This window comes from Schistocerca cancellata, chromosome 7, assembly GCF_023864275.1.
Source record: "Schistocerca cancellata isolate TAMUIC-IGC-003103 chromosome 7, iqSchCanc2.1, whole genome shotgun sequence".
Classification (NCBI taxonomy): Eukaryota; Metazoa; Arthropoda; class Insecta; order Orthoptera; family Acrididae; genus Schistocerca; species Schistocerca cancellata.
The window spans coordinates 246,656,912-246,681,673 of NC_064632.1; the positions used below are offsets into that span (position 1 = coordinate 246,656,912).

The 24,762-nt window shown below is 38.4% G+C and overlaps 1 protein-coding gene across 1 annotated transcript in view; it reads left to right on the forward strand.

Moving 5' to 3' along the window:
- Nucleotides 1–24,602, forward strand: part of LOC126092252 (uncharacterized) — a 31,792-nt gene extending 7,190 nt beyond the window's left edge. The window contains exons 6-8 of the mRNA XM_049907763.1: nt 6,929–7,365; nt 16,549–16,811; nt 18,347–24,602. Of these exons, the coding sequence (XP_049763720.1) occupies nt 6,929–7,365; nt 16,549–16,811; nt 18,347–18,474 (828 nt within the window). The 3' untranslated portion in view covers nt 18,475–24,602. The remainder of the gene's footprint in view (nt 1–6,928; nt 7,366–16,548; nt 16,812–18,346) is intronic.
- The last annotated feature ends 160 nt before the right edge of the window (nt 24,603–24,762 follow it).

The window sequence follows — 24,762 nt, forward strand, 5'->3', positions numbered from 1 at the left end:
GAGAATTTGCTCTACTTAATGTGTCTGATCTATCAACTAACAAGCTTTCTGTGCAGTTCCTAGTGATTTGGATACCTAAACAATTAATAGTTTCATCAACTTTTAAAATGTTTGAATCTTGATTTTTGGAATATACACCTGGGTCACCTGTTGACCTTTTGAAGTTTAGATTCTGCTGACCATTATAAGTTTAGATTCAGCATTGCCTGTCTAATTTCAAATTCCTGCAGCAACCACCTTGTTTCCTTATTTAGTCTTTTAATACGAGTATCTTTAACTGATTTTGTAACTGAATCTGCTTCTGAAACGTTCACACAAATATCTTCATGTAAGTCATGTTATAACAAAGCCATTATAACATCTAGGTGATCAGTGTCAAGATCATGTTTAGCAGTCTTAGCAGATAATGAATTGTAGCAGAAAATGAGGGATTACTTATAACTTTCGCATATGTCTCATCATAGTCCAGTCATCGCATCTGAGTACAGCCTTCTGTTACTGGCTGTACTTTATAGTATATAATGTGACATTTCTTTGTTTGAAAGACTCAGTTCACATTTATTGGCATTTTTCTGATGGATAACTAGCAGAGTGTCGTGTGATTCTCTTCGAAAGATTATAACTCTTATTGTGTTGCTTTCAGTAAGTTTTCAACGTTTTCGTATGTCAATGCTCCTTCCATTGACAAAGCATCAGAGTCAACTGACTGTTTAGACTGATAAATAGTGAATTCATGCAGTTTCTTTGACTTTGTAATTTTTTATGGCTTTCATATTGGCTCAAGTTGCTGCGACTGCTCGTCACCAATGTTTGCTTTCCGTCAATTGATTCCTCATATAGCTGGTACTCATTGAACTATTACTTGATCTGACAGTCTCAGAAATGGTTTCAGTTTCCTCTAGTTCATTCTCAGTGAATAAAACAGTCAAAGTCCCAACTAATCACTTACGTAAAAATGAGGACTGGTTTCGGGTCAATGAAAGCGTCCGATTCCACCCGTCTGCTTTGACCCCATGACGTAAGGGTGTTGGGATGTGTGACGTCATTATGGTGCAGAGTTTATGAGTTAGTTTTTGTGTATTTCCTTTATTTAGCTGTAATAAAGCAATCACGACCGCAAATAAGTCACGCACAACTGTTCCGTGCATTGCCAACTTCAGCCATATGGTGCTTTAAATCTGAAGACGGCCATAATAAAGGCTGAAACCGGGGGTTACGGAAGTGTCGAATTCCATCAGTCTGCTTTGACCCATGACATCATCAATATGGCGGAAACGGCTACTCTAAGTGTCTCCAATATGGCGCCTGTGATGTCACTACATACACATAGCAACAAATACAAAAATACATATAAATAAGACAATAACATCTCCCTCCAAAAATACAATCAAACTAATGGGACAACCGCGAGAAATTGGGGATTTTAGGGAGGGGACAAGCTAAATATAATAGTAAAAAAAACACACCACGATCCCAAAACACACAAAACAACGAACAAAAAACAATAATTACAAAATTTACAGGAATCGGACACTTCCCTTGACCTATATAGGTCAACTGCAGGTTACGATACCAAAACAGCGACACCTACAGCAAAAACTATGAAAATTGGAAACTGAATTTCCATTGACCACAGCTGATGATACCAAAACACCAATAACTGCATATAAAACTACAAAAATTGAATCGGTCATTTCCCTTGACCTGTATTGGTTAACCATAATGACTGATACAAAAAATTCAACACCTACAACAACAAAAACCACAACATCTCAAAAAGTCAAAAGACAAACATCCCTACGTAAATTAAAACACATTCAATACACAAATTTCCTGTCTAACGTACATCGTAGAGTGTATTTTAATATACTGGACCTATGTTGGTCAATAGCATGTAAATGTGACAATGGAGACATCGTACCCTCCGTCACACTTTAATTAACATGCTTGACCTATGTTGGTCAATGCTAGTTAAGTGTGATGACAGGGACATTGTACGCCCAGTTACACCCTAATTTATTATAGATAATGATTGAGGTTTTAATAAGGGAGACAAATAAGGTGCTTGCTATTAGGCATGTTCGGTGGGGATACTTTACACGATGACCATATGTGCTTAAAGTCGTAAAGGTTATCCTTAACCTTTATATACCCAATCAAGTAAATTTCCTACCATTTAATACAATTTGCGTATAGCGAATACTCATAGGGACTTCATCTACATAATGCTTAGTTTGCTTACAATTACGGTTATCAGCTCCCAACATGTGATATACAGACAGCCAATGATATACAGCCTTGACTCTCCGTAAGCGCACGCACACGAGTTGCTATGTGCTCAGTGCAATTCCGCATGCAACGGCCAGTGCCAACATAGTTTTAATTTGAGATGGTACAATGGTACTATAGGTTTTAATTTTAATGTTGACTGTGCCTTACTCTGGCATTTTATAGTAATTTTATGCTTCTGAAGAAGGCTAGTTTATTTAGCTGAATCCTGGTAAAGACCAGAAAATTTGTGCAACCGAGGCTGATTCTTCAAAATATAAGACAAGAGTAAAAACAACTTGATGTTCTAAAAGTGTGTGGCTAATTTGATGAACACTGCTGACAAAACTGGCTGTAACTTCCGTTCTGTTAAAGATACAACAGTGAACCTGGAAATTTTGGAAATGTCTTGCAACTAGCTTTCCAACAGTTTGTAGTTTTATCATATTCAGAGAATGTACACAATTAAGATCAGTGACCTTGACTTAGACTTTGAATATCTCAGAACATGTCACCTCCAAAATTGACGAAAAAAATATATTTGCTTCTTCATGTTACACTATACAACATAGTAAGAAATCAAGTTGGGATGAGTATGGGATTAGGAGAGATAATTTTATATGTAACAGCAACGTGTTGCATTAATGCAAAATAAATTGTATTCAGACTCTAATAATATGACACAAAGCACTGAAAAATGTGTTTATTGTTAAAAAGGCGGTGTTGTGATGTAGCACAGTAAGTTAGTACAGTCAACAGGCCAATAGCAAGCATTTGTAATACGCAAGGTCACACACAATGACATTCAACCTTCATTGATGCAAAATATGATGTAGCCATCCCAGCCGAACACATGCTTGGAAGGCATGATAAACAGGTTCACATTTACAGAAAAAAAAGTGGCAGATGTCTAATCTATTGTTACTATACCCCAGTACTGGGAAGCAACATATGACACCTTTTTTGCATCTTTTGTTGAAAGGAAATATGTTCACCCAATTACTGTTCTCATATCAATGCAAGAATGTCCTTCTTGTCAACAGTTAAGATGTCAGGATTCTCAGGGTGTACATATGGAGGTGAAGGCCCATGAGGATGCAGGGAGCTAATTGAAATCTCGTTTGTACCTTCATTAACATTCAAAATACATCCAAGCAACCAGTGACCTTCGTACATGCATGCAGCAAACCCTGTGATATAACAAGGTACGAGTCTCGTTGGATTCTAGTTAGAGATTCATTTCTGGTGTCAGGTGAGTTGGAGAAAACTTTCATTTGGTTATAGTTATGGCCTGTGGGAATAACACATTGTAACTTGTGGGTACCTGCAATTGTGTAAGTTTGTGCAGACCACTCCTGAAGGAGAGATGTTCTTCATCATACTCACTGTTAGTTGTGTAATGAAAGTGGCAGACTGGAGCACCATTCAAACAACTGTGTGGGTGTCATTATGTGAGAGTTGTAGATGTACTGCAAACTGACACAGGAATCAAGACTTTTGATGATACCAACAATACCCTCACATGGTTCTTTGCCTTGTAATGTGGCAAAGAAGTGCCACTCTGCAGAGACATTAAAATCAGCATGATGAAAAGTTATGTTGGCAAAATTCTTGTAATTCATCTACTTGGCTATAGCACCATCTGAGAAGTAGTACACGTACTTGAGTGTTCTATGGAAACAGGAGCTCATGAAGTTAGCAAAGTGATGCTGGAAAAGATGAACACTCATTGTGTCATGTTTAAGGCATTTTGAGAGTATAACAAAGGAACATGATCAGTTGGTGGTTTTCTGGATGTTGCATAGTAAACAACAAATAGATGAATGGTGGCCTGTGCATGGTTCCAATGAAACCCCTGCATCTCATCCTGCAGGACAAATGCATAACTTTCTGCAAAATAACATATTCCAATGTATTCATTGTCATAAAGTTTCTACCCAGATGGTGTAGAAATTCAGACTGTTTGGGGGGCTACGAAGGAATGCAACAGAAGCTTTTTTAATTTGATTTCGAGGTTTTCCAATAAGTCTTCCACAGATGAAATACAGGTCTGGAAAGTTGTTCTATCTGCACCTGCTCATGGTTTACATGTTATTTCATCAATTTGATTTTCATCAAACAACTCTTGCAGGTATTTTATGATAGAATGTGTACCTGGGTAGTTTTCACATGTTTTCACATATAGCATTTTGGCTGTGCTGTATTACAGATAATCCAAGGAAGACAGTGTTTGTAGGTGCTAATTTGACAGTTTGCATCACATGTCAACTCCATTAATCTGGAATCTTCCAGCCTGAGCTTCACACTCGGGTGAATACTGCAAACACACAGACTGTGGGTAGCGGTTGCACAAACCAAAAGACAGTTCTTGGGTTGCAACTGGCAGAATTTCATTAATCGTATATTTCAGTTCTAGTTGTTCATCTTTGAATGCCTGACACAATGGATCCAGGATTCCAAACACTAGTCATTTTTGTTTATATATTCAGGAACAATTTACCATGATGGAAACAAAATCTGTCTTCCCAGGCAAACATTGGCTTGTATTGTCTCTGTTGTAGATTTCTATGACACAATTCACAATTTGTTCACTTAAGATATGTTTGGGTCTTGGATTGGGAGTTGCTAAAATAAATATTCTTTAACTAATTGTTTTGCTTTTCTCAATAAATAGTTAAGAGGCCCAGAGTCATTTTCAATCTTTTGAATGCTCCAACTTTTCAGAAGAAGTGTCAGAATTTGGATCATCTCACTGCTTGTGGTGCTGGTACTTAATTTCTCTTTCAATTGCATTATCATTTCAGATTCAACATTTGTTTCATAATCTGCATTTTCTTCTGCACTAGGTATGTATTTACTTCAAAATGCCTCAGACACTTGCTCAAACTTTTTCTGCACATATGTTTTCTCTCCCAGACTCTTCTTTTTCACTGGGGACTCACCAAGAGATACCAAACTATCATTTAATGCATTGGAAGCAATTCTTAGGGCTACAGGTGTGTCTGACTCATCTGAGAAGCTATGCAGGTTTGCAGTTTCCGCTTGTTTCAATGTAGTTGGGTCAGCCACAGGCCCTTGTCCCTAAGTTTAGTTTTTTCTTCATTTATCACATATTTTATATTCTGCCATTATGCCACCAATAATATCAACCATCTGCATTTGCTCTGTATGTAGAGTCTTCTTGTATCTGTTGTGTCCATCTTGCCTGAAAGGATTACAGCAGTACATGATCTTTGCAAACTTCAGCTTCAAGCTAGATTTGTATAATTTCAACACACAACACCTTTTGCAACAAATATCTGTGTACATGTAACAGTTACACTGCCATCCAATATTTGATAGCGATATTGGCGTGCCTACATTGTTACCTTACTGTGCGTTGTTATAACACCACCTTTTTAACAATAAATATGTTTTTCAGTGCTTTGTGTCATATTGTTGGCATCTGAATACAATTTATTTTGCATTAATGCAACACATTGCTGTAAATATTAATTAATATCTCCTAATCCCATTCTCATCCCAACTTCATTTTTTACTAGTTGTATTGTGTAATGTGAAAAAGTAATTTATTTATTTTTTCGCCAATTTCGAAGGTGACATGTTTTGAGAAATCCATGGTCAAAGGTCAAGGTCACAGACCTTAATTGTGTACATTCTTCGAATGTGACACAATTGCATGTAATTGAAAAGCTTGCTTCAAGACCTTTCCAGAATTACCTGGTTCACTGTTGTCTTTTTATTAGAAAAGAAGTTATAGTTGGTTTTGTCAGCAGTGCTTGTCAAAGTGTCTTACTTGTGCTAAAATTCTGTAATTTGTTATTTTTCATTCTCTTGTCATATGCAATGAAAACACCAAATTTTATGAACATTTAAGAGGGTCAGGTTAAGTATTGTATTTTCTGTGTCGATTTGACATGAAATGACTCTTTTTACCACTTTGCCTTTCAACTAGATTTTTAAAGTCATGATGTAGCTGTAGCACTTGATTTTTATTTCTGAGACGTATACAGATATTTTCATCCATTTTCTGACAATCACTCGACTTCCTTGATTCACGCGAATGCCAAACACAAAGAAATGGACCAATATGGCTTAAACTTGGTGTGCATTCTTTCAAAAGATGCTACTAACTAAACATGACCTCAATACACGCCGGTGATGGTATCTCTCGGACTTTGCATGGGCTTTTCAAATGCCCCTCGTAAAACTTACATCAGTATGGCAAGGTGAGATGTGAACTGTGCTCCACCTTGCTCAGTTGTTCGCATGAATTCGAAGTTCTTTTAGAAGGATGTCGTAAAGATGTGTAAGAATGAGAACCTGCTGTAGTGTTATTATACAGATGACTACCAGAGGACAAAATAGCCCATATCCCAGCAAGCATTTATTTCCAGAAATGATTGTAGGACCTAATTTTGAGTGGTAATACCTTTGTAAGAATATTGGACACTTTTTTAAATACCCTGTATTGTTGATTATATTCTTACTTATGTAAATAGGTGCTGTGGAACAATCTGCTTGCCTTATTAGTTATTATTAATGGCAGTTATGCTTATGAGTATGTGTCATAATTTGTTTCGTTTTGCTCTATCACATAGACAAACCTAGAAACTTGTATTGTTATGTCCCTCACAATATGTGGATTCAATTTTTGCAGGGTGGCTCAAGTGAAAATGAAGCGAGCAGTGTTGGCTCGAGGGTGAACATACAGCAGAAACTGCAGGAGAAGAAGCAGAAGCAGTTAGCAGAGCTTCGGATAATTGAGGAAGAAATAAAGCAGGGTAAAATACAGAGACCAGGTTCAGGTGCACCGTCAGGTGTCGGCGATGACTTTGGCTCACTGCCTCGGCAGCCGATACCGAGAGCTAAGCGACACAACCAGGGTGGTTGGCCACCACCAACACCTCCGAGTTCCAGAGCTCTGCCACCACCTTACTCTTACCATTTACTCCCACCCCCACGTGCGAAGCATCGTTCCAAAACACCTGAGATTCTCCTGGCGCCTCATTACCTTGAGGGCAACAGCATCTACTGCAGCTGGGAACACGAACGAGGCCCTGTATATCGGTTGTCAGATGATGACCACATGGACAGGTGAGCATTGTTGAGGACTGATATTTTCCTCTGTGTTACAGTAATGGAATTGCATCCAGTGTTGATAAACTACTTTCATTACATTAATGGTTTGCGGAAACCACAGATAATCTAAGATTCTATGTCTGTGGCCTTTTTTATTTCTGTGAGCTTTCAGTATTTTTTCCAAGTGACTAAATAAACAGTTTTTGTTTCTCGTTTTTCTTTTCCAAAGTTAACATCTTAGATTGAAATCAACCATTAAAAGTTTTCAGTGCCTCGAAAAACCATCCAAAGCTGCAAATTTCACTTTTTTTTTTGTGTGTGTGTACTCAATCAATAGTTTTGAACTGGGGCCTATTTTCAAATCATTGTGCATGGAGAATAAGTAATGTACTGTACTTTTGTTTAGTAACACAATGTACTGCTTTGGGAATTAGAGAAAAGGGGGGGGGGGAGGCTTCTCGTTTTTGGTAGCATGAGCTGTAACTATTGAATCACTTTTTTTCACAAAGTTACTTATGGGAATGCAGTTAGGTGGTGCCTTCGACAATTGCCGATATTTCTGCAGGTACACATCCTGTCATTTTCAAGGCACAAATGTAACAAGGAAATTCTGTGCAAAGGAATTTAAAATCTTGGTTTGTAGAGTATATCCAGAAAGGCAACTCTCTCTCTCTCTCTCTCTTTCTCTCTCTCTCTCTCTCTCTCTCTCTCTCTCTCTGTGTGTGTGTGTGTGTGTGTGTGTGTGTGTGTGTGTGTGTGTGTGTGTGTGGAGTATAGAAAATTCATCTTTCCCACAGCAACAGCAGGTGCACTAATAGTTATGCCAACTGACCAAAATCCAGAAAATCAGAATAGTCAGTTACGCGGTTCTGTTTTTTCAACAACATTATGTGTCCTGCAGTAACAGCAGGTGCACTGAGACAAGTAGGCTAGCTGACTAAAATCCAGAAAGTCAATTAAATGGAAGTGTTTCTTCAACAGCAATATGTGGGAAACATGCCTTTTTCAGTAAGCTTATTGTGGCTGTGGACCCAAGTTGGAGGAGAAAATAGAGTCAGTGGTCCCCATTAGAGTAGTTTTACAAATGCTTTCATTAAAATAGTTTGTGTACACATGTTATGGTATTTTTTCTTCTTTTTTCGCAACACCATTTGATAGCCTTAACGATTGTGGGATTTCAATCTATATAAAAACAAATGTGTCAGTTTCAAATAGTTCATTGAATGTTGAATGGTAGTTCTGAAGTAGCTAACTTAGTTGTTGTTGTTGTTGTTGTTGTGGTCTTCAGTCCTGAGACTGGTTTGGTGCAGCTCTCAATGCTACTCTGTCCTGTGCAAGCTTCTTCATCTCCCAGTACCTACTGCAACCTACATCCTTCTGAATCTGCTTAGTGTATTCATCTTTTGGTCTCCCCCTACGATTTTTACCCTCCACGCTGCCCTCCAATACTAAATTCGTGATCTCTTGATGCCTCAGAACATGTCCTACCAACCGATCCCTTCTTCTGGTCAAGTTGTGCCACAAACTTCTCTTCTCCCCAATCCTATTCAATACTTCCTCATTAGTTATGTGATCTACCCATCTAATCTTCAGCATTCTTCTGTAGCACCACATTTCAAAAGCTTCTATTCTCTTCTTGTCCAAACTATTTACCGTCCATGTTTCACTTCCATACATGGCTACACTCCATACAAATACTTTCAGAAATGACTTCCTGACACTTAAATCTATATTCGATGTTAACAAATTTCTGTTCTTCAGAAACGCTTTCCTTGCCATTGACAGTCTACATTTTATATCCTCTTTACTTCGACCATCATCAGTTATTTTGCTCCACAAATAGCAAAACTCCTTTACTACTTTAAGTGTCTCATTTCCTAATCTAATTCCCTCAACATCACCTGACTTAATTCGACTACATTCCATTATCCTCGTTTTGCTTTTTTTGATGTTCATCTGATATCCTCCCTTCAAGACACTATCCATTCCGTTCAACTGCTCTTCCAAGTCCTTTGCTGTCTCTGACAGAATTACAATGTCATCGGCGAACCTCAAAGTTTTTATTTCTTCTCCATGGATTTTAATACCTACTCTGTATGTTTCTTTTGCTTCCTTCACTGCTTGCTCAATATACAGATTGAATAACATCAGGGAGAGGCTACAACCCTGTCTTACTCCCTTCCCAACCACTGCTTCCCTTTCATGTCCCTCAACTCTTATAACTGCCATCTGGTTTCTGTACAAATTGTAAATAGCCTTTCGCTCCCTGTATTTTACCCGTGCCACCTTTAGAATTTGAAAGAGAGTATTCCAGTCAACATTGTCAAAAGCTTTTCTCTAAATCTACAAATGCTAGAAATGTAGGTTTGCCTTTCCTTAATCTTTCTTCTAAGATAAGTGGTAAGGTCAGTATTGCCTCACGTGTACAACATTTCTACGGAATCCAAACTGATCTTCCCTGAGGTCGGCTTCTACTAGTTTTTCCATTCGTCTGTAAAGAATTCGTGTTAGTATTTTGCAGCTGTGGCTTATTAAACTGATTGTTCGGTAATTTTCACATCTGTCCACTCCTGCTTTCTTTGGGATTGGAATTATTATATTCTTCTTGAAGTCTGAGGGTATTTCGCCTGTTTCATACATCTTGCTCACCAGATGGTAGAGTTTTGTCAGGACTGGCTCTCCCAAGGCCGTCAGTAGTTCCAATGGAATGTTGTCTACTCCGGGGGCCTTTTTTCGACTCAGGTCTTTCAGTGCTCTGTCAAACTCTTCACGCAGTATCGTATCTCCATTTTCATCTTCATCTACATCCTCTTCCATTTCCATAATATTGTCCTCAAGTACATCGCCCTTGTATAGACCCTCTATATACTCCTTCTACCTTTCTGCTTTCCCTTCTTTGCTTAGAACTGGGTTTCCATCTTAGTAGCCTGTAGAATGTGTATCTGTTATATAAGAAAATGTTTTTAGGGTGTATCCTTGTTACACAGTTCTACTTCAGAAGTTGTTGTTACTCTAATAGTGCCTGTTTTAACAACCAGAGGCAGTGGTTGTTAAGATAATCATTATAAATACTGTAGTACAGAACCACTAATATTAGGAACTTAATCTTCAGCAACACATTTAGGGAGTCAAGCTTCCATCATCAGGCTGTCTAATTTAATCCTACATAAACATGTGCTGCACATTCACTGAAGCATTTCTTTGGTAAAATGTTAAACACCAGTCACAGCAGCTGCCTCCCAATGCACTGTTAGTTCATAAACATGTGTAGGCTCCAAGAGACTCATTCCACAACACTCCAAAGATGTTACAAAGGATATGGAGAGACACCATACCAATGCTTATTGATGCAGAATAATTCCCATTTATCATACTAAGACCCTAAAGAAGGTTTTTTTTAAAAAAAACAAGAAGGTATTACCTTTCACATCAGTTTGTATATTAAGTTCATTATCAGACTTAAGTCAGTGGATTGCTATTTCAAGTTCCTCAAGCAGGTTGAGTTTCTTTCCTTTTTTTATGTACATGCATCACCTCTGAGTTCTCTTGTGTGCCTTTCAGGGGGTGACTAGTCTCATATATATGTTTGGCAGCCAACGATCTGCTGTAGCTGCCCAATCTAAAAGTATTTGCATTCTCCCTATATTATGTCAAAAATTTTCTACCTGTTTGCCCTGTATATTTCATAGGATGCACACTGTTTATAAATAAACACCTACCAGTTCAGATTTACTTATTACATTGCCTGCTTTGTGCTTTACACTGTATTTCATTATGTTTTGTACTGTGAATGTCAACTGGACATTGTATGGTCAAAAATTGTTCTCCAGCTTCTGTGAAATTTCCTCGAAAATAGTTATTACTGTTTATAATATTATATCTTCATATTACTATGTTGTGCAATTTTTATATAAAACCTTTAGTTATACATTACTAAACATGTTAACTCTGTAGTAAAAAGAAATCAAACATACATTACATTCTGTCAAAGGGTCATGTAATAAGTATAGTACAAAAATATTACTGCTTTACACATCTTCACATTTTTAGAACTGCACATCATCATCAGTTTCTCCTTCTTCTTCTTCTTCTTCTTCTTCTTCTTCCTTTTTCCTGGCCTTATCCCATCTTATTCACAGGTTCAGAATATTAATCTGGATTTCATGTAGCCCATCTGCCTGCATAAAGTGATATTCCATGTGAAACCATGTGAACATGTCCAAAGTATTTGTAGATTATGTAACCAATATGGAAGGTGGTACCTACTCAGTGTTCACCTAGCTGGATATGGGAAACCACCTACAAACCACATGGAAAACCACCTACAAACCACACGGAGGCTGGCTGGCACACCTGCCCTCATCTTCACTCCATCGGGCAGATTCAATCCAGAGCCAGCACACTGCTCCGAATCCTGGAAGTGGTGTGCTAATGTGCGTGACTATCTGGGCGGGTTATCTATAGAACTGCACCTATTAAAACATATTTTGTACAGTTTAAGCCAGTGAATATAATAGGAAAGAAAACTGGTTATCAGTGAAGGGGAAAATGCTGCTTATTTATACATTTTTGAGGAAAATGGAAGTACTCTCTTTGTCAGAGGAGTTCCAGGACAGGATTTAAAAAAAAATTGCAGTTGCACTTGCAAAGTGATAATCCTAACTCCTATTGAGGTAGTCACCTGGGTTACCGTATTTACTCGAATCTAAGCCGCACTCGAATTTAAGCCGCACCTGAAAAATGAGACACGAAATAAAGGAAAAAAAAAATTCCCGAATCTAAGCCGCACCGGAAATTTGAGACTCGAAATTCAAGGGGAGAGTAAAGTAAACAAAGTCGGTCCATTGTAATATGAGACACAATTTAGGTCGAATGAATGACGATACAGCTACAGTAGTTTGGTTCGAGTCGTAAGCTTAGCAGTTAAGCTTTACCAGGTAGCCATTGCTATGCGTCAGGCGCTCCGTCCGTATTTATACGGGTACCCTTCCTTTTTCACGTGCTTCGTCTGGTTTGAATCGATTGCTTATTTTGCTTTGATCTGATAAGTGCTGTTTTCTTTGTTATAGGTGTTTGCGTCACTCTAAGCTGAAAATGCATTACTGTACTGTGTCACGCATTGTTTGTCGCATTCTGATACTGCGTGTTTACGGCCTGTCGCCGCTCGCAGCATGGCTTGCTTTTGTGCGCGCTACCGCTGCTTACAATTAAAAAAAAAGAGAGAGTAATCGTCTCATTAGCGAAACAATGGCAAGAGACTGCTATTTGTTGTTACTTACACTGCTGCTTTCTTTGATAATGATCAACAAGAACCAAATAATACACTGCGTATGATAGAACATGTTCTGAACGAGAGTTAGGCGAAAATGTTTCTCCGTTTGAAAATCTTTGTGGCCGCTTCTTTAGTACATCAAATTCTGCACAGAAATTAGAGTCATCTTAGAATTAAAAATCTAGTCAGTTGCTGTGCTTCATTTCTGACTGTATCACTATTAGGCATAAGAATAATACAAATATAAACATGACACGATACGCATATTCTTCCGCGTTTGCTGTTGTCTCACTCTAGTTTCGTAGTTTATTAGGCAGGCAGGATTTAAATGAGATAGCAGCAAACACGAAAGAATACATGACAAAATGTTGATATTCGTATTATTCTTATGGTGAAGAGAATACTGCATGTGATTCACATTTCATCAGGTTCCTATTAGCAACCATCTCTTCTCACAGGTAGGAAAAAATTCAGAAAGTAGAGTTGGCCATATTGACAAACATCCCAAACAGTCTTGCATGTCGGATTTTCGTAGTACATTGAAATTCTGCTACATTCGAAGATGAACAATACAGAATTTGTATTTACTTCGTTGGATAATGTATGAAAATGCAGTGGTCGAAACTCGGGGCGGAGAAAAAAAGCTCGTCTTCCACCTTCCTTTTTTTTAATTTATTTACTGACGCGGAGGTTTTGGCGCCAGTATTTATCTTTGTGCCTACAACGCATGCCTGTGTAGCGCTACATATATTCGACGGCAGAAGTTAGTTGTGGTGGCACCTACCAACATTTCTCAGAACTTCCACTTGCTTTGCACTCGATTCTAAGCCGCAGGCGGCTTTTTGGATTACAAAAACCGGAAAAAAAGTGCGGCTTAGATTCGAGTAAATACGGTAACTATATACAGCTGCCAATGTTTCTGGAGGCCCTGCAAATAATCGTGGAACTTTTCAGCTGTGATGCTTGTGAGCTCATTTGTCACAACCCATTGGATGTATGTGATATCTTGATGAAGCTTTCCTTTCAGTTGCCTTTTCATTCATTGAAATGAAAAAATTGCAAGATGAGAAGTCGGGCAAATATGGCGGAAGTGGGATGGCACTAACAGAATGTCTGGCAGTGGCATAGAATTGCTTGTCGCAATTATTTCAAGACTTTGATGTGAAGAGTTTGGTTCATGCTGGAGGTAAACTAATCCTTTACTATAAAGGAATGCGATAAATATCATCTTGGTTCTTGGGGTTGTCATTTGACTTTTTTTGAGGCTGGTGAACTGAGCCCCACCATTCAGCACTTTGACGCTTTGTGTGAGGCTCATACTGGTAGCACCAATTTTCATCCCCAGCAATAATCTTTGACAGAAATGTGGGATCACGCCTGGCTCTGTCCAGTAGTTCAGCAGAAATTCTTCATCTTTCCTCTTTCTGTTTATTTGTTAGTATGCGAGACATGAGTTTTGCATTTTGCATTAAGTTTCTGTTTCCCTGAGTTTTTTTGTCAAATCTATTGACACACATCATGATACAAATTAACTTCTTCTGACATTCCATGCACATGATGGTCTTCTTGCAATAACTGCCTTACACACTCCATGTTTGCATCAGTATGTGCTGTAGATGGGCGACAAGCAATGGGATCGTCTTGTACTGAATCTCTGCCTCCATTAAACCTTTTGTACCTGTCAAAAACGTGATTCCTCAAAAGTTCCTTGTCTGCATGTGCTTGCTTAATCATTGTTCATATTTCACTAGGGGTTTTTCTGAGCTTAACACAGAATTTAATGTTCACTCAGTGCTCACAATTAGCATCCATTGTGTCACAGTAACTAATGGGCAAAGAACCCAAACAGCACTGCTAAGCACAGCCCAATCACGTAGTAAATTCATGCAGAAACACGGCCTAAGTAATTCCGAGGACTCACACATACCAGGTAACATGAAAATAACATAATTAAATTTTGCTGGAGACATTTGAGTCTCAACTTTCTCCACAATAATGATAGAAGCTGAAGATATGAGTCAAAAATTTGTGCCATGGCCGCGACTTGATCCCGAGTCTCCTGCTTACTAAGCAGCCGTGTTAGCCATTACACCACCCTAGCACTATAGACAACACAGCTGCACAGGCTACCCTGGTCCAGTTCCTCCCTAACATAAACTTGAATTCATGCCTTCAGCCTATTTTCCCCATCTTAAACAATCAGTATTTTCAATTTATTATGCACTGGAGAGCCAAAGAAACTGTTACGCCTGCCTAGTATTGTGTAGGGACCCAGCAAGCTCGCAGAAGTGCCACAGCATGACATGGCATGGACTCGACTAATGTGTGAAGTAGTTCTTGAGGGAATTGACACCATGAATCCTGTGGGGCTGTCCATAAATCCGTAAGAGGACGAGTGGGTGGAGATCTCTTTTGAACAGCATGTTGCATGACATCCTAGATACGCTCAATAATGTTCATGTTCAGGCAGTTTGGTGGCCAGTGGTAGTGTTTAAACTCAGAAGAGTGTTCCTGGAGCCACACTGTACCAATTCTGGACACATGGGGTATCGCATTGTTATGCTGGAATTACCCAAGTCTGTCGGAATGCACAATGGACATGAATAGATGCATGTAATCAGGCAGGATGCTTAGGTATGTGTCACCTGTCAGAGTCATATCTAGACATATCAGGCATCCCATATTACTCCAACTGCACACACCCCATTTCATTACAGAGCCTCCACCAGCTTGAACAGCCCCTGCTGACATGCAGGGTCCATGGATTCATAAGGTCGTCTCCATACCCGTATACATTCATCTGCTCGATACAATTTGAAACAATACTGGTCCGACGAGGCAACATGTTTCCAGTCATCAACAGTCCAGTGTCAGTGCTGATGGGCTCAGGCGAGGTGTAAAACTTTGTGTTGTGCAGTCATGAAGGGTACACGAGTGGGCCTTCAGCTCTGAAAGCCGACGTCAGTGATGTTTCATTGAACGGCTCGCACGTTGATACTTGTTGATGGCCCAGCATTGAAATCTGCAGCAATTTGCGGAATGATTGCACTTCTCTCTCATTGAACAATTCTCTGCAGTCATCATTGGTCCCGTTCTTGCAGGATCTTTTTCTGGCTGCAGCGATGTCGGAGATTTGATGTTTTACCGGATTCCTGATATTCACAGTACACTTCTGAAATGGTCGTATGGGAAAATCGCCATTTCATCACTACCTCAGAGATGCTGTGTCCCATTGCTCGTGCACCGACTATAATGTTGCATTCAAACTCACATAAATCTTGATTACCTGCCATTGTAGCAGCAGTAACTGATCTAACAACTGCACCAGACACTTGATGTCTAATATAGACTTTGCTGACCGCAGCAAAGCATTCCGCCTGTTTACATATCTCTGTATTTGAATACGCATGCCTGTACCAGATTCTTTGGCACTGCAGTGTGTATGTACAGGAATGATTTTTCTCGTTACATACAAAGCTGTTGTGCTATTCGAACACCGGAGAGCAGTACTGACGATTTAAGAAGGGAAAAATAGGCTGATGGCGTGGACTGAAGTTTATGTTAGGGAGGCCACTGGAGTAGGGTAGCGCATGCAAGTAATGGCTAACACATCTTCCTAGTAAGCAGGGCACCTGGGTTCAAGCTGGATCCATGGCAAAATGTTTAATTCGTGTCTTCAGCTTCTGTCGTTATCACATAAAAATAACATACGTTCCATATTAGTACTGTAAATCCAGAAATAAAAAAAGACCTGTCGTGCAACTTTTATGACATCACTTCAGCACGACGTAGCTTTAGCTGAGTGTACGATATATTGTTTTTCTGAAGAGTGGGTGACATTTCTGCTGGGGGGGGGTAATTAATTATTTAATGAAGTGCGGTCTTTCATTTCATTTTACGCTACAGCTGTGTTTTATCTCTTCCAGGGAGTGCAGCAGCGACCACGGATCGAGCTACTCGGAGGCGGCGGCCCGGGGAGCGAAGGATGCCGGCTGCGACAGTGGGAGTGCAGGTGCCCAGCAGGCCATGCTCATGTACAAGTCATACCGCATCCCGTCCGACATGGACTCGCAGATCTCGTTACCCCGCTCGTACACACTGCCCCGCGAGTTCAAATACTACCGTCGGCCCAAATCTCGCAAGGCCGTACGCTCAGAGCACTTTGTCGCGTCCACAAATTCTAGCGACGGTAAAATGTCCTTTGTGTTTTGTATGTGTGTAGCTGCTTGACCTTTCGTATTTGGCCCTTTAAGTAGATTGACTGCAGTAGTTTCCAATGGATCCAAGTAAAATCGTTTAATAACACTTCTGAATGGCCTCTGTGCCAGTTGCACACAGCTGAGCAAATTGTCACTTTAAAAAAAAAAATAAAAAAAAAAAAACCACACTAAAATGAATACATTCCATCGCCATATAGCGGAGACAAGTTGCAGACAGGCGCAGCAAAAAGACTACTGAACACACAAGTTTTCAGCCAGAAGGCCTTCTTCCAAAATAGACGACATACACACATTCGTGCAAACGCAGCTCACATACACATAACCACTGGTCGCTTCCGAGGCCAGACTGCAAGCAACTTCACATGTCGGGAGAAGCAGTCTGGGTGGTGGGGATAAGGACTAGGCTGGGGCGGTGATGGTGTGGGAGAGCAGGTTACAGATGAGGGAGGGTAAAGTACTGTTTGTGGCCGCATACAGGGACAAGGTGGAGAGAGTGCATAGTAGCTACGTGCAGTCAGGAGGTTTAGACAGAGAGCAGGGAGAGGGGGGTGGGGGATTGGAATGGAAAAGGAGAGAAGTAAACAGATGGTGGTTGCTCTTGTGGAATAGAAAGCTGTGGAGTGGGAACAGGGAGGGAGATAGATCAATGAAGGACAATGACTAACGAAGATTGGTGGCAGGAGAGTTATGGTAATGACAGATACATTGCAAGAAGAGTTCCCACCTGTGCAATTCATAATTGGGAATTGTCTGCGCAATATATCCTACTTTCCTGTAACCCTCCTGGCGTCAACCTTCATTATTCATTGTCCTTCATCCACCTATCCCCAACCATGTTCCCACTCTACAGCCTTCTGTTCCACAAGCATCTCTCCTTTTCCTTTCCTGCGCGCCCGTCCTCTCCCCCCTCCACCCCCTGTCTAGCCTCCTGACTGCACCTTGCTGCTTTACCCTCTCTCCACCTGTCCCTGTATGCTCCCACAAACAGCAGTTAACTGTCCCCTACCTGTACCTTGCTCTCCCCTCCCCTTCCCCTTTCCCACCACAGCATACTCCTTACCCCCACCATCACGCCCAGTTACTCACAGTCTGACCTTGGCAGCCAGATACAGTGGTCATGTGTGTGTGTGAGCCGTGTTTACGTGAATGTGTGTTTGTGTATGTTTTGCATTTCAGAAGAAGGGCTTCTGGCTGAAAGTTTTCGTGTTCAGTCGTCTTTGTTGTGCATGTCTGTGACTCATGACTCAACGTCTCCCCTAAATGGTGAATAGAAATCTATCCTTTTTCATAATACTGTCATTATTCCATCCTGGATTTACCATTGCTTGATACAATCCATCACATCACACAAGTTTATGCTGGAAAGGCAACTATTCAGTTTCATGCTTGCAGCAATTTATTGCATCAATTACATCATTTTTGTAACACTATCACCAACTTAAACTTCATAATAGTAGCTAATTAGTGCACATCATATATACTGATTATACTTAATATTTTTCAGGGGATGTTGATTCAGGAGATGAAACTCCACATCACAACCACGAACCGCCTCAGCACCATTCGAGACCTGTGAGGATGCGGCCGTATCGGGGTTATGTAAGAAGAGATCTGCATGAAACAAAACTGTGATTAGTATTTTTTATGTTACTACACTGTAAATTGTATTAATCCTTATTTATTTTGTTACTAGCTAACAGTATGCTTCTCATTACATGCTGTGTTACCTGTTAGCAAATCTCTTAGTTATTACTCAGTCTAAATCAGAATTACAATTTCCTCAAAGGAAAAAATTTAAATGGAGGATATTACAGTCATTATGCAAGAACTGTGTAGGAAGTTTATGGTGAAAAATTGGAAGAAGTAACAGTAGAATCTGTTATGCCCACTGTTGAAAAGAAGTTAGTTATTAGTCTTTCAGACAAAATCACAGAATATTTTTTTGTCCTGTGACCGTGTCTGAAAGAAATAAAAAGTAGTACATAATGCATGTCAATCATTTTCTCCATAGACAGATTGTAATTTTTCCCAGAGTTATTAATCCTTTTCTTACAACCATGAAAATATTCCATTGTTGAAATAATACTGAGCGGAAAGTAAACAACATTATGAGGAAACATTATGAGGAATGAGATTCTACTCCTGTGTAGAATCATCAGATAGGCATAGGAACAATGTCTCAAACTTGTGTACTTTGTCAGGGTACTCACACACAGCCTACATGTGTGCGGCTATTGCCATAGTGTGGTGAGTAGTTGTCTTTCCTTGTACAATTCAAATGTCCCACTGAATTGGAATCAGATGAGGGTATTAGAATTATTTGATGTTGCAAAAGAATTTTAGTTGTGGTTTTTGTTGCATTTATTATGGTACATAAGGAAATAGCTCATCTGTAATGCAGGGAAATAGAGGTATCATATGTGCAACCAAAGTTTTTTCTCTCAAGATATTGCACGTAAGAATCCCAAATGAGCTTGTGTGTGGTGTATAATTTCTATACTAATATGTTCCTACTTATCTGTCAGGAATGCCTTATCAGTTTTATTTTATAACAAACAAGAAATCACATTCAATGTCTTGTAATTAATGTTGCAGTAAGAAGGAATTAATGCAACAGAAAATACTATTGATTCAAAATATTTTATTGAATTCCTTATCTGTAAGACTTTTCTCTTTCTGCATTTCTTTTCCATTTTTGCTGTCGTTTGGGAACTTGATGTCATTGATTCAACACATTGTGATCTCTGTTCTTAATCGTATAACAAATCAGCATAGATTTACATTTTGAGGCAGTTCATTAAAAATGGGCAAAAACACTCAGTGTGATTTAACATGCACTCAAGTTTTTTCTAGAATTGGCAAAGATAGTTATTGTACTTTTCCCCCATATTCAGTGGTTCTTGCGGGAGTCTGGCTAACAGAATTTTAGTGCTCCATTCTCTTTTTATGGTGATTGAGAGACTGATTAACACTGAACAAATCATTTTGACTGATTTTACAGGCTCATCCTATCAATTAGCTGAGTTGGTAGGCTATTGTCTGTAAAAGCAAGGATCTGGGTTGGTGTCAAGCTACAAAAGATGAATTTTAATCTGTCAAGGAGACTGAATGTAGTGGAGAATTAATTACTCAGTATGTAACTTTATAAATTTTATATCAACAAATATCGTAAATTGTTTCCCAAAAAGAACACCACTTTTGGATCAAACAAAAATGTAATAATTTATTTAAAAAATTATGTTATTTATGCCTCATTGTAAAGTGCATGCTATATGATAAACTATAAAATGTAGTATTACTCATATGTTTAACACAGCTCTCATCCTAAGCTCAAGAATTTTTTGTGATTTGTTGATATGTATATAAAAGTTTTGAAATTCATGTAGATAGATATCACATGGTGACAAATCACAGTATCTTGGTTTGTTATTCACATCCCTGTTGTGAGGAATCAGCAGTCCGAGAAAGGAATCCATTCTCCCAACAAATTTGCTTTTTTCCTGGCTGGATGCCTAATAGAACCAACTTTATGAACGAAATATGCTTAACACTCACACTGTGTAATGAAGTCATTATAGCTGTGTTAATACATTGTTGTAACATTCTGTTTACTGTTAAATATTCAAAAAAGTACAGCAATATCTCCATTGCCCCAAAAGTCTCAGCAGCGACCCATGAATGCAACAGCTCCCCGCAAGCAATTTCAGTGTTCTCTGTGACCCAACTGTGGTAAAATTATCATAGTTGGGTCACAGAGAATACTGAAACTGCTTGCGGGTGTTAACAAGCCTGCTTAAAAGAAAATGCACCTCACCACTAAAGCTGATTTTACTGCAGAAATTGTTGCCCAATCTCTGTTTCTCAAGTATCCTGTTGAGAGTTCTCAGATCTTAGGTAGTGTGTTTGCTTAGTTCTTGAGCCACTTGTTCAGTAGGCTTACAGTTACACATCATCTTACAGAATCCAGAGCATGGTGCTGCTCCTCTGAATGTTCTCTTGTTGAAAACACCTGGAAATCTAATTCCACAGAGTCTGTGAAGCAGCTTCCCTCACATTGCTGTTGTTGCCAAAACAGCAGTATTAGTACAACCAGACAATTTAATCTACATTCTCTCTTTGGTACCGAAACTCCCCATATTTGTTTTACCTTATCTGAATAATAACATACTGTTCCATTGCGTACTCTTTTATAAGGTCAACTAACGAGATATAATAAACAGTGCCACCAACCAGACAAAGTAAAATTGGTACAATATTCAAAATTTGTGTACTTTAAGGTACTCTGTATGTTCCTTTTTCCTGTAGGATAATTTGACTTCTACAAATGAAAATGATGCCAGTTTGTATTATGTGTGACAGATTTCCAGTTTTTTCTGTGAAAGCTTCTTCAGCAATTCTGAGCATGAGTGATTTATTTAAAAAGTGCCATATTTTCCTAATTTTATTAGCACAAACATCCTCATTATCCTTTATTAATCACCATTCAGGATCCATAAAATGAAAAATAGCAAACAGAATGTGAAAGAATACTACTCACCACATTGTTTTGCTGTCATTTTACGTATCTACATGAAAGTTTCTAACTGCTAATTTCATGGTAACTGTTAATCACACTCATATGGTTCAGTTCTCATGGTGTTTATGTATTTTGTTCTATTTGTATCTTTAAATTGCTATGTGTTCTTGTTAATATGCTTTTATAAATACATTCTTGCATTGCGTGTTTGAAATTGTTAAGAGAGTTGTTAAAAGGCAGCTTAAAGAATAATGCCTTCCACATAGCATTGTTTCAGTATTGTTACATTCCATCCTGGATTTTACATATCATTGTTTTATAGCTAAAAACTTGTTGCAGACTATTCATAATCTTCCTCACAGGATATTGATCAGCCTATAAAATTGAGGCATTTGCAAGGTATTAGCCATTATTGGCTTGGTTAATGTTTTCCATTATTGCTTTCTGCTGCAGAGAGATTTCCCCCCCACAGGATTAAGCCATATCACTCAAAATTTAAGTTATCAGCAAGATTCTGCATGTGTTCCATTTTCTTTGGGGCTAGTGCATCTACTCTTGAGGTGTGCTCATTTCCATGTAATAGATTTTATTTGCTGCAGTGTGTGCTATTAGCAGAAAACAGAACTGTTTTTGAACCAGTTTTGCTTGCAATTTGTATGACATATATTTTTAAAGTGAATTACCTGTGGTAGCTTGTATATATTGATTTTTGTTATTCTTCACCCAACTGTCATCTTAAATTCTTACAACATTCGTTAGCAAGTTTTACTGTTCACTTGTTCAGATTTGTGGATAATGCAAGCACAATTTTTCTGTTACACACATATTATGTCATTCGTTCTGTCTGCATGTTCTTTAAACTACTTGGTATTTTGTATCTGGAAGAATTTCTGCTTTATTCCAATAATTTTTTGATATTTTCAGTATTTTATTTCTGCTGAATATGCATATCAGCTATTATGATACTTATAGTTGTATCAGTCATGCATTATCTTCACTTTTGTTGTCCTCATGTTATTTTGACTACACCCGTTTTGATCAATATTAGTAGCATTGTCATCCATGTAAGGAAACATTTCCAGTGTTCATAAATTACGCTGTGACCAAGTAGCAATTCACAAACTTTATATAACAATTTATTATGTTAAAATGGCACAAAATTAATTGATCATGACATGATAAATTATTATATATACATTTATGAGGTCACACACTCCCATTTTACAATGTTGATTATTGAAAACTCACTTGCAGAATGGACCATTGCATCCTATATTTTTTCCTATTGTTTTGTATTATTGCTTGCTGAAAATGGCTATCTGTGGATTTACACACACTTTTACACTGCTTTTAGAGTAGTGTAAAAATGTGCTCTTATTTTTAAGCCCCAGAGAAGTGTACTTGGACTAATAATACCTTTGGAAGCGCAAAGTAGAAATCAGTATTTTATTCTTTGGGCTGCACAATCAAATTAAAACCATGTGTGCACCATGTACTTATTTGTAGCCAGGACAAAAGTACATAGAACTGCCATAAGTTTGAGACTGCGCATGTCTGATTATACCATCTGATGAATGTTATCATTTATTCAGTTTTTCATCATTGTCGATCAGAGGACACATGCAGTTTATTTCCTTTATGTCGAAAAATTCTGGCATTATCCATAAACTAATTTAAAACTGAAGAAACTAATTTTAGCTGTCTTGCTATTAATTCCTTCCCCTGGGACGAAAGCAGAATAGATTGAGAAATGTTAGAAAGGAGGGGGACACCACTCGGATCTCAGAATGAGAATTGCCCATCTGTTGTGAGGATAAGGGTAAATGAACCTGTTGTTCAGAAATCAGGGAAATGAATATCAAACAGAAAGATGCAAATAGCCCATGTTGTGTGGCAGACATCAAGTTCCTTGAGTCATGCTACAGAGCATGACCTTCAACCACCATCCCTCCCCCTTCTTTCTTACACACACACACACACACACACACACACACACACACACACACACGGTCTCCATTTGATTTCTCTCCATTTCCTTTATTATCTCTGGTTTCTCTCTGGTCTTCTATCATCTCTGGACTGAAGCTAGCACATTGTTAACAGATATACTATCATTGACCGACTCTGTCTGACACCTCACCCACTTTTCCCATTGTTTCCTCTCTTCTTCACAACAGATGGGTCCCTGTCACCCTTGGGTTTGAGATGTCTGCCCCCCATACTAAACTCAATCCATTCCTCTTCCTTCCCTGAGGAAGGAATTAATAGTTCTGAAAGCTAGGTTTAATTTTTTCACTTTCAAATGTTTGTATCAACAGTAGAGGTATTTTGCCTTCCAAATGTAAGTATGGACTAACCATTTTGTCTCTCTGTAATTTTATTGTTTTCGCAGATGAATTTCCCTTTTGACCAATTTTATTGTATTTTTCTTTTATCACCAGAGTTATTTTGCATGCTTTTCATTTTATTGAGAGCTGTCTGCTCAAAAGTAGCTGGTTTATTCCAGCTGTAAATTTTATGGTGATGCACACCATTCAGTCCGTCCATATTTATCAAGTACTGTTTTGTATTGTATTTCCATTTTGTAGTTGCTGAATGTCATCACATCTGGATATCTCCATTTACTCAGTATTGACATTTTTTAAGTTCTCTCACTTTGTATTTTCAGTATTTCCCTAATGACTTTCTAAAGACAGGTTTTCTGTCTGATGACTGACTGACCCACTCCACACACAGACACACACACACACAGACACACACACACACACACACACACACACACGCACGCACACACACACTCTTCCATACTTCACTTGTGAACTCTGAGTTATCATCTGTGATCGCTTCATCTTTTTGCCCTTAGTGATGTAATATTGTGTGATACATTCCAATTGTCTCTTGTTTCAAAGCTACTCAAACGTATTATTTTGAACTGACTGTTAATACATAAGCTGTTTGTTCATAAGCAAAATATGTATATGGATAAACAAGAGAATGTAACCAGAGATTTTTATACATTTTTACACATTCTACTGAAAGACTGAAATTTGTAAGCCTTTTGTAATAAATTATTGTACATTTTCGAAGTGCCTTATATTCAAAATATAAATGTTTATAATATATCTGTAAATTTTTTGTATTTTTTATTGTAAATGTTGGAATTTGTAAATAGATATTAATTCTGCCTTGTTTTAATGTTAATTCAGATGTGTATTTGTTGTTTTGTAAAATATTTAAATGGCATTTTAACCAACACTGTGTTATTTTTTTCTGTTGCACACTACATAAAAATATGCACCACATTACTTACTTTTTTACTCATTCTTTTACCTGAGATTTAAGAATGTCGGTGTCAGATACTGTGACAAAGCTCCTGGTGTGTTTGGCATACCTTAACAAAAGTG